The 11,627-nt window shown below is 42.3% G+C and overlaps 1 protein-coding gene across 2 annotated transcripts in view; it reads right to left on the bottom strand.

Annotated features, from left to right (window-relative positions):
- Positions 1-9,180: 9,180 nt before the first annotated feature.
- mfn2 (mitofusin 2) overlaps positions 9,181-11,627 on the bottom strand; it is a 31,027-nt gene continuing 28,580 nt past the window's right edge. Inside the window, exons 18-19 of one of the 2 annotated variants that reach the window (XR_009508219.1) lie at positions 11,306-11,467; positions 9,181-9,413 (exon numbers count right to left, since the gene is read on the bottom strand). Coding sequence is in view for 1 of the 2 variants with exons in the window: in XM_059952059.1 (XP_059808042.1) it covers positions 11,398-11,467 (70 nt within the window). In the remaining variant the exon portion in view is untranslated. Of the gene's footprint in view, positions 11,468-11,627 lie in introns of both variants that reach the window. The other variant, XM_059952059.1, reaches the window with a different exon arrangement.

Raw genomic sequence — 11,627 nt, 5'->3', positions numbered from 1 at the left:
TTGTTAACTAGAACCACGAGAAGGCTTTGTCAGATGTACATGCACTACAAAATAGAATGCAAGGAGCAAATCTGTTATTGAGTGCAACACCTCCACACAGATGGGTTCAGAATCAGGTTTATTATCACCGGCATGTGACGTGATACATAATCTAGCAGAGAAAATAAAGAACAATAAATAAAATAATAATATATCATCAAGTAAATCAATTATGTATATTGAATAGATTTTTAAAAGGTGCAAAAACAGTAATACTGTATATTTTTAAAAAGGTGAGGTAATGCCCAAAGATTCAATGTCCGTATAGGAATCGGATGGCAGAGGGGAAGAAGCTGTTCCTGAATCGCCGCGTGTGTCTTCAGACTTCTCTACCTCCTACCTGATGGTAGCAGTGAGAAAAGGACATGTGCTGGAGATCCTTAATAATGGACACTGCCTTTCTGGGACACCGCTCCCTTAAGATGTCCTGGGTACTTTGTAGGCTAGTGCCCAAGATGGAGCTGACTAGATTTACAACCTTCTGCAGCTTCTTTCAGTCCTGTGAAGTAGCCTCTCCATACTAGACAGTGATGCAGCCTGTCAGAATGCTCTCCACGGTACAACTATAGAAGTTTTTGAGTGTATTTATTGACATGCCAAATCTCTTCAAACTCCTAATAAAGTATAGCCACTGTCTTACCTTCTTTATAACTGCATCAATATGTTGGGACCAGGTTAGATCCTCAGAGATCTTGACACCCAGGAACTTGAAGGGGCTCACTCTCTTCACTTCTGATCCCTCTATGAGGATTGGTATGTGTTCCTTCATCTTACCTTTCCTGAAGTCCACAATCAGCTCTTTCGTCTACTGGCTTTGAGTGCCAGGTTGTTGCTGCACTACTCCACTCCACTAGTTGGCATATCTCACTCCTGTATGCCCTCTTGTCACCACCTGAGATTCTACCAACAATGGTGGTATCGTCAGCAAATTTATAGATGGTATTTGAGCTATGCCTAGTCACACAGTCATGTGTATATAAGAGATTAGAGCAGTGGGCTAAGCATACACCCCTGAGGTGCGCCAGTATTGATAGTCAGCGAAGAGGATATGTTATCACCAATCCACACAGACTGTGGTCTTCTGATTAGGAAGTCGAGGATCAAATTACAAAGGGAGGTACAGAGGCCCAGGTTCTGCAACTTCTCAGTCAGGATTGTGGGAATGATGGTATTGAATGTTGAGCTATAGCCGATGAATGGCATCCTGACATAGGTGTTTGTGTTGTCCAGGTGGTTTAAAGCCATGTGGAGAGCCATTGAGATTGCATCTGTCGTTGATCTATTGTGGTGATAGGCAAATTGCAATGGGTCCAGGTCCTTGCTGAGGCAGGAGTTTAGTCTAATCATGACCAACCTCTCAAAGCATTTAATCACTGTTGATGTGAGTGCTACCGGGCGACAGTCATTAAGGCAGCGCATATTGTTTTCTTTGGCACGGGTATAATTGCCTGTTTTGAAGCAAGTGGGAACTTCTGCCCGTAGCAGCGAGAAGTTGAAAATGCCCTTCAATACTCTCGCTAGTTGGTTGGCACAGGCTTTCAGGGCCTTACCAGGTACTTCATCAGGACCTTCCACCTTGCGAAGATTCACTCTCTTTAAAGACAGCCTAACATTGGAAACACAAAGTACACTGCAGATGCTGTGGTCAAATCAACACGTACAAACAAGCTGGATGAACTCAGCAGGTCGGGCAGCATCCGTTGAAATGAGCAGTCAACGTTTTGGGCTGAGACCCTTCGTCAGGACTGAAGGAGGGGGCAGGGGCCCCATAAAGAAGGTGGGGGGAGGGTGGAAAACCAATCAGAGAAAAGATCAAGGGGTGGGGGAGGGGATAGGCAGGACAGGTGATGAAGGAATGTAAGGGGAAAGCACTATGGGTAGAAGGAGGAAGAATCAACATCAAATTCTCCAACTTCCGGTAATTCCCTCCTTCTCCCTTCCCCCATCCCACTTTCACTCTGTCTCCTCTTCCAGCTGCCTATCATCTCTGTCATGATTCTGCCTTCTTCTACTACCCATAGTGCTTTCTCCTTACATTCCTTCTTCACCTCTCCTCCCTATCCCCTCCCCCAGCCTTGATCTTTCCTCTGATTAGTTTTCCACCTTCTTTATGGGGCTCCTGCCCCCTCCTTCTTCAGTCCTGATGAAGGGTCTCGGTCCAAAACGTTGACTGCTCGTTTCAATGGATGCTGCCCGACCTGCTGAGTTCATCCAGCTTGTTTGAGCCTCTGAAACAGGAATGGGACTCTGAAACGGAGATCACAGGGTCATCAGGGATCTTCACAGCTGTAGTTATGTTCTCCCTTTCAAAGCGGGCATAGAAGGCAACGAGTTCATCTGGTAGTGAAGCAACGCTGCCATTCATGCTATTGGGTTTCACTTTGTAGGAAGTCATGCCTGGCAAACCCTGCCAGAATTGTCATGCATCCCATGTCGCCTCCAACATAATTGTCTCTTCGCCCTTGAAATGGCCTTCTACAAATCGTACCTGGATTTCTGGTACAGGCCTGGGTCGCCAGACTTGAACGCCACAGATCCAGCCTTCAGTAGACAATGTACCTCCTGGTTCATCCACGGCTTTCGCTTTGGGAATGCACAGTAAGTCAGTTGCAGTTATTCACTCAAATTAGACAAATCAAACCAAATATACAGCTGTTACTTATGGGTTGTATCGGACCCTTTGTCCATCAGGAAACATGCAGGACAAAGTCCTCCTGTACGTAGACAACTTGGGGCAGTGGGGGTAGGGAAGAACATGGTTGGTGGTGGGATCCTACTGGAGATGACAGAGGTTATGGAGAATTCTGTGCTGGATGTGGAGGCTGGTGGAGTGATAAATGAGGATAAGAAGAACCCTATCCCTGGTGGGGTGACAGGAGAATGAGGTGAGGGCAGACATGCGCAAAATGAAAGAGAAGCAGTTGAGGACCGCATTGAGGGTGGAGTAAGGGAAGTCCCTTTCTTTGAAGGAGGAGGACATCTCCTTAGTTTTAGAATGAGAAGTCTCATCCTCAGAGCAGATTCAGCAGAGATAGAGGAATTGGGAGAAGGGGATGGCATGTTTACGAGTAACAGCGTGGAAAGAGATATAGTCCAGGTAGCTGCAAATCAGTGGGTTTATATTAAAAATCAGTAGATAAGCTGTCTCCAGAGATAGAGACAGAGAAATCGAGAAAGGGAAGGGAGATGTCGGAAATGGATCAGGGAAATTTGAGGCCAGGGTGGAAGTAGGAGGCCAAGTTGATGAAGTTGACCAGCTCCACAAGGTTGCAGGAAGCAGCACCAATGCAGTTGTCAATGTACTGCAGGAAAATTTGGGGAGCGATACCTGTGTAAGCTTGGAACATAGACTGTTCCATGTAGCCAACAAAAAGGCAGGCATAGCTGGGACCCATGCGAGTGTCCATGAATACACCTTTTGTTCGATGGAACTGGGAGGAGCTGAAGGAGAAACATTCTGTCAGATGGAAGTGAGTGGTGGTGGAGGAGAACTGGTTGGGTCTGGTGTCCAGAAAGAAACAGAGAGATTTGAGGCCTTTCTGGTGGGGGGGGACAGGACATCCATAATGAAGGTGACTGGAGCCAGGGAACTTGAAATTATTGAAAAGGTCAAGAGCATGTGAAGTGTCATGGATGTGGGAAAGAACATACTGAATCAGGGGGATAAAACTGAGTCGAGGTATGCAGATACAAATTCAGTGGAACAGGAACAGAAATCATGGGTCTATCTGAACAGACAGGTTTGTGGATCTTGGGTAGAAGGTAGAAACTGGAGGTGCAGGATGAGGGAACTGAGGTTGGTGGTAGTGGATGGGAGATCCCCACAGTTAATAAGGTCGATGAAGGTGTGGGAGACAATGGCCTGGTGCTCCTTAGCGGAGTCCTGTTAAAGGGATAAATAAGAGTTGGTGTCTGACAGTTGTCAAGAGCCTCAGCAAGGTAGAGGTTAGTCTGCCAGACTACTACAGCACCCACACCCCACCATCTGTTGTTTTGTCCCTAGTTTCTTCTGCACACACTTTTCCACAAGTTAATCATGCAGTGGTCGATGTAGAATGTCATCATAATCCTGCAGCGAAAGAAGCTGGTGGGTAGTATTGGATGAATCCCTGAGATGTCAAGGTCATTAACACATTACATGAACTTTCAAATAAGCAGCAAGACTTTGCTTGGTTAATGGCAAGGAGGGCCTTCTTGTCAGAATTTTCTTGCATAGGCATTATTCCACGGCATAGTGGCTTTGAGGTGCCTGGGCTGAGGACAAAGGGGGAATGTAGTGCTTTGCTGAGGTTCATCCTAAATGCAAAACTGTATCCTTTCAGCTTGATTATTCATGAGGGTAAAAATCTTATGCTATCAGTGTAAATTGCTGTACAATATATGCAGTTTGAATTATACTTTTGTAACGTCTGTGCCCCCAATTTACCCCCATTCGTCTAGGGTGAACCATAGTCCGCCCCACCGACAGTGCAATACTTCGGTGTAAATACGGTGTAGTACCCCCCTCCCAGTACACGCTCGCAACACAAATACCAGACAATACACCAAAGGCAAGTAAATAGTTACAACTTTATAGTTATTTCTTAGTGGTGGGTTAGTAGAAACAGATAACCTAAAGGCATCAAATCAGTAAGTTTATCAGTTTGTGCACGTAATATTTTAATACATTGGAGCTCACGCCTCCGGTTCCATCCACAACGACCTTCCGAGCCTTTAGCCACCTTCCGAACCGCCCACATCCAGTATCTGCCACCCTGGAACTGGTGTCTGCTCCTCACACGTCTGTCCTCCTCGCTCGCTTCCCGGAAAAGACCGTGAGCTCAGCTCACAGATACAAGATAGCATATCAATTCTCCATTGGTTAGATCCCCCCTTATCTGCAGTTATAACCCAAACATTCCAGCTACAGAAACCCATTACAGCATTAAGTAACATTACAGAGAAGCCCTCTTGTTAGCCTGAACAGTTAACACCACAGTTAATGGTACTGAAAGCCCTACACTTTAAACAAAATACTATCGTAAGTTAATAATGTCCTGTGTATGATATATGTAGCACAGAGGGATGTTGCTTCATTAGTTGTATATATGTACAGACAGATGACAATAAACTTGAACTTGGATCAAGAATGAGCTGTTTCCAAGGAGTGGAAGATGCTTGTGTGCAAACTGTTTTAACAAGGTGGGGGGGGGGGGGGTGGCCAATGCACGTGAACAACCACAATACACCAAGGTATTAAAGCTCATAATTGCCATGCAGATTCTGCTGTAGGGATCCTCTCACACATAATTATATGCTCAGTGGCCACTTTATTAGGCACACCTGCTTGTTAATGCAAATATCTAATCACACAAAACATGTGGCAGCCACTCGGTGCATAAAAGTATGCAGATATGGTCAAGAGGTTCAGTTGTAGTTCAGCCCAGACATTGGAATAGGGACGTAAGGACTTCCGGTCAAGATGGAGCCAGTATACAACGTTCCTTTGGTTGACATCTTCCAGATAGCCCAAGAAAATGTCTATTTTACTTCTTTTATGTCTGTTGTTCATCTTAAATGTGTTTCTGAGACTGTCAGAACCTCCGATTTACGGTTTGGAGATCGACTGAGTGACCTAGCGCTTTGCTATCTCCAAGAAGATTCCGGGAAGCAAGCACGTACTCAAACAGCCTCGATGTGAAGCGAGAGATGGGACGTAAGCTGATGTTTGACTCCATTTCACAGACTAAAGCGTTGAGGAAGATTGGGATGTCGCAGCAAATGCGGAAGGCAAGTGAGAGTTCGGCGCCGACTGCCTGCCTTTTGATTGCTACCAGAGGAGTCTGTGAGCATCCTTTCACTGCGTGGCTCGCTGTGGCAGGTCAGCAGGCCTCTCTGCCTCACGGTGTCAGTGACATCAGAGGATGTTACCGTGGTTCTGCATTTATAGATTGGACTATTGCATTTATGGACTGTGGACATTTTCTGACTTACGATTTTTACCATCGTATTTTTTGACCATTCCTTTTCCATTTTGTTGTGCAGGGAGAAGGGGGTTTGGGGGTCGATGTTCTTGTTGCATGTTGTGTTGGAAGAGGGGGGTCTGGGGGAGGCTTCATCACCGGGATGCCATTCTTTTTTGTGCAGGGGGGGTAGTGTTTGAAGCTTCTCTCTGAACATCTTTCATGTTCGTTCTATGCTTCCTGCTATCTGGACAAGACTCCATTTCACAGTATTACATGGATACTTTGATAATAAATTAACCTTTGAAAAATGTGATCTAAGTCACTTTGACCGTGGAATGATTGCTGGTTTTAGTGTCTCAGGAACTGCTGATCTCCTGGGATTTTCACACACAACAGTCTGCAGAGCAGGGGTTCCCAAACTCCTCAGTTAACGGTAAGGGTCTATGACATTAAAAAGGTTGGGAACCCCTGCTCTAGAGGTTACAGAAAATGTTGCAAAATACAAAACATCCAGTAAGCAACAGTTCTGTAGGTGAAAACACCTTGTTAATGACAGATCACAGAAGACTAGCCATACTGGTTCAAGCTGACAAGAAGAAGATGGTAACTCAAATAACCACGTTACAACAGTGGTGTGCAGAAGAGCATACCTCTTTGGGCCATATACCTCCAAAGTAATCAAGTTTTTATTTGAAAAGTGGTCTATTACTTAATGTTACTTTAACAAAATGCAAATATTTCTTTGTAACATTTAATACTTGAAATCTAAAATTTGCTCTTTTCTACTGACACACTAATCCAGAAGACAAAAAACTAAAACTAAATTTATATTAAAATCTAGGGTGCCTAAGACTTTTGCATTGTACTGTACAGAAAATTATCAAAGGCCAATATTGGAATACATCATCTATTGCAGCTATGCAAAATCGTGGTTAGCTCACATCTGGCAGAGAATGCTACTTGGATTCCGTGGTTTAAAAAGTTTTTGCTATTAAGGTTGATAGAATTGAGTTTTGAAATTTTGAAGGGGAAACAAAAGGATAGGGAGAAACCATTTAAGAATGTGGAGAAAATTATGTGAAGTTACAGTTTGTGAGTTTGTGAACCCTATGGAATTACCTGGTTTTCTCCATTAATTACTCGTAAAATGTGGTCTGATCTTCATTCAAGTCACAGTAATAGACAAACACAATCTGCCTAAACTAATAACACATGAACAATTGTACTACTTCTTGTCAATACTGAGCAATCCATATAAACAACCACAGTCTAGGGTCAAGACAGTATTTGAACCTCTGGCATAAAGCCTTCTACAAAAGCTATTCGGATTCACTAAGATGAGATTGGAGGTGAGAGTTGTGAGGGTGCCCTATTAAAAAAGGACAAAATTGGGTTGCTGTACGAGCCTGCTCTTCTCAAGAAAGATCTGTTTATGTACACCATGCCTTAATCAAAACAACTTTCAGAGGACCTTAAAAGATTTGTTGAGATGCATGAAGCTGGAAAAAGCTACAAGAGCATTTTTGAAAACCTGAGTGTTCATCGGTCTACAGTAAGAGAAACTGTCTATAAATGGAGGAAATTTGGTACTGTTACTACCCTCCCTAGGAGTGGGCATCCTGCAAAGATCACACCAAGAGCACAATGTACAATGCTGAAGGAGGTGAAGAAGAACCCAAGGATAACAGCAAAAGACCTGCATTAATTTTGAGAACTTGCTAGTTTCTGTTCACGTGTCCACTATAAGAAAAACACTGAACAAGAATGGTGTTTGTGAAAGAACTTTGCTCTCCAAAAATTGACATACCCAATTGAGATGCTGTGGCTGGACCCGAAGAGTGCTGTTCATGCAAGGTATCACAGAAATATTGATTTTGTACGGAAGAATGGACTAAACTTTCTCCTCATCATTGTGCAAGTCTGATTAGCAGCTACAAGAAACAGAGTGGAAGTTATTACTGGTAAAGGAGGTTCTACTAGTTACTAAATACAGGGGTTCACATACTTCTTCCAGCCTGAACTGTGAATGATTAAACAATTTGTTCAATAAAGACATGAAAAGCACAATTGATTGTGTGTTATTAGTTTAGGCAAATTGTCTATTATTGTGACTTAGATGAAGATCAGACCACATTTTAAGAGTAATTACTTCAGTAAACCTGGTAATTGCAAAGGGTTCACAAACTTTACTTGCAATTGTAAGACTAGTTCAGCTAACCTCAGTGAATAACAGAGCAGGCATAAAGGGCTAACTAACTTACTCTCTGTTCCAACATATAGAATATTGCCATCAGCTTTTACCCACTGAATTGCTGTCAATGCCCGAGATTAATTCCTTATTTATGATTTCACGTCCTTGTTGTATTCCTCCCTGTGGTACAAATGAAGCTGTGCTCATTTGGTTGAACAACGTCACAACAATGATCTCACACTCAACACCAGCAAGACCACAGAACTGATCATGGTCTTCAGGAAGGGGAATCAGGAGAACACACACTAGTCCTCACTGAGGGGTCAGCAGTGGAAAGGGAGAGCAACTTTAAATTCTAGGGTGTCAACATCTTGAAGCTCTACCCTGGGCCTAACACAATGATGCAATGAAGACACACCAATGGCTGTACTTTGTTAAGAGTTTGGTGACATGACAAAACTCCTCAAAGGCTAGCAAATTTGTAAAGATCTACATTGAAGTGCACTCTGACTAGCTGCATCACAACTTTATATGAAGGTTCCAGTGCGCAGGATCGCAAAAGGCTGCAGAAGACTGTAGACAGCCAGCTCCATCAAAGGCACAACCTTTTCCACCTGAGGACATTACCTCAAGAACGGGACGTCCACCACTAAGGACCCTCATCATCCTGGACATTGTCTCTCTTTGTTACTACCATCGGGAGAAAAGGTAGAGGAGCCTGAATACTCAATAATTCAGAATCAGCTTCATTCCCTTCTGCCCTCAGATTTCTGAATGGTCAATTAACCCATGAAAACTACCTCATTATTCCTTCTTTTCAATACTTATTTTAAAATTTATAGTAATTTATGTCTGCACAGAACTGCTATCACAAAACAAAAAAAAAAATTCACTTCATAAAACTAAACCCAATTCTGATTCTGACCCGATTTTTGAACAATGAATGACTCAATATATATTTTTAAACACATAAAGGCATTAAGAATGAGTACTAGGCAAAAAGACTATTTTCCAAATCAAATTTATTTTAAACAAGCCTGTTTCTGATTATGAGACAGCAAAAGCAATGGTACATTACACAGAGAAGTCTTTACATAAATTTTAACTTTAAGGGTATATCTTGAGCAGCAAAAACTTAAAGTGCATTTTGACCGAAAACATTTGTTCAAAATCCAACAGAATAGGTACTGTCAAAAGTAGAGATTTAGAACAAATAAAATACTGCAGATGCTGGATATCTGAAATGAAAACAAAAAATATTGAAAATTCTCAGAACAAGAGTGCACCTAAGGGGAGAGAAAGAACTAATGTTTCAAATTAATTATCTCTAATCAGAAATTTTATCATGGAAAGAGACCTAGACCTATCCTGCAATCTTGTTATAGCAAGAATTTGGATTCATTAATGTTCATTATTGTCTGCTATTTGAAGCGATGACTCAAACCCAAATGAAGCAGAATCCTATTCCTCCCAGAACACTCACTCAATTCTAATGAACAAAACTGGATAGAAAATTGATTTCAGTTTTAAAAAAAACACTAAGCAGGATAATGTCTCAGGAACATTAGCTAGCCTTTTCTCCACAATATTCTGTAGTTTTTGAAGTAAAGGTGTGAATGCTTAAAATTGTAAATATAAATTTCAACCATGGTAGTGTTTAAACACAAAAACTATAACCTTAAACGCATCGTAGGTGAGGAGGCAGATCCAGAACTAGGTTCCTGGGACAGAGTTAAAAACACTATTCACAATGCAAATATATCATCTCACTGCCATTCTGCCACCATACAGCAACAGAAACCAGCTAAAACACAAAACCCAAGTGTTCATGGTAAATTGTTTCCTTCTTGGGACAAGCCTGGAGAACCACTATGGCAACATAGCAGAACTCCAGAGCTCTCTGAATCTTATAACCTTAGGGCAGTGGAGATGATGCCTCATACACACTGTGTGCAAAGCTGTAACCAACTTCAAACCAAACACCTAACTACATAATGATAAATCCACACAATAGCAGTGCATGCTCTTTCCATTTACACTGATAGGAAAAAAAAGGCAACCTTTTATAAAGTAAATCCAATATTTACCTTTCATTGGCTCTCACTTACCATTCCCTGACAGATACTCTCTAGCACCAGGTATAGTGGGATGAATGGAAAAGGGAACAAAAGGGACTAGGGAAAACAGACAGGGAAGAGGGCAAGAACACTGTTTGCCTTCAATTTCCGAAACTCCAAAATAATTAGCACTATATTAGAATTATAGTAACTGTACTGGTGGTCTCACTTGACCCCTTCAATGTCCACATCTAAAACCATATCACAAACATTCTTTTCACATACAGCATTATTCTTCTACTTCCAGATTACCCAGTCCATTCGCAATTGAATTTATTCTTATTTTTGCTACTAGCTGGCTAATTTGTGTAACTGACTGAGGCACAGGAAACATCAGCACGTGCCAGGACTACATTCAGTTGAACATAATGTCAATCTCTGCTCAAATCAAAATGTTTCTAACTGCTTGTTATAAGAAACCAATCAGCAATGAACAGAACACCAGATCTGAGACAATGGGTAACTTTAAAAGTTACAGTTTAGGACTTAGTTGAGAAATTTGGAGTATTAACACTACCATCACTATAATGCATTTGGCAGATGGCACATACAGTGGAGCAAAGATCAAATCCTTCCTGATCTTTCCCTGAAACCCACATAGCTGGAAATTTAGTGTGTCTCTCAGTGTTGTAAGAACAAAATTCTCAGCTTTTATTCCTTGGTAAAGATACACACCAAGATAAAGCAAGAATTCCACAGATTACCATGACCAGATTCAATCAACATTCCTACGATGGTGATAGATCTGTACAACATGATTAGATTACCTGGGCAAACTGGAGAGGAGAGAAGGTAGTGTTCAGAGGGTCAAAATCCAAATGCATTCCTACTCCAGGTTGTACAGGGTTCATACTAGGGTAACAATCTGGATCAAGAGACTCCTCATTGGAAAATCATAAGCACTGGGTTAGCAAGTCACTGTTGATAATTCTGCCCCGGCATCTTTAAATTAATTCCAAACATGTTTATAAATTATTCTGAGCAAGAAATTAAGATCCCAGTGATGTCCTCACCACACTTCCCCACCATCCTCCTCTGTCGCAGCAGCTAGACTGTCTTCTCCATAAATGAAGACATCTTGTGATCTTGCATCTGGCAGTCTAGTTCATCTGTTCTGCTGTAGGTATTGGTGAGTAAACATGTTCAGCTCACTGTCCAGCCAGCCAGCTTTGTTTCTGCAAAGAATGACACAGTTACTCCAAGTGCAGACAGGTTAGCCCTCCCACTGGCCACCCAGGTACTCGCCCAGTACCATGCTGCATTCCTCACTGGAGGGTGCTGGCAGTTCCCAAAACCCTAACCTTGAGGTTTGCAAGTACAGAAAGAGTTCACATC

This window comes from Hypanus sabinus, chromosome 27 (genome assembly GCF_030144855.1).
Source record: "Hypanus sabinus isolate sHypSab1 chromosome 27, sHypSab1.hap1, whole genome shotgun sequence".
NCBI classification, from domain to species: Eukaryota; Metazoa; Chordata; class Chondrichthyes; order Myliobatiformes; family Dasyatidae; genus Hypanus; species Hypanus sabinus.
The sequence above is the reverse complement of the archived record's forward strand: the minus strand, read 5'-3'. Positions and strand labels throughout refer to the sequence as shown.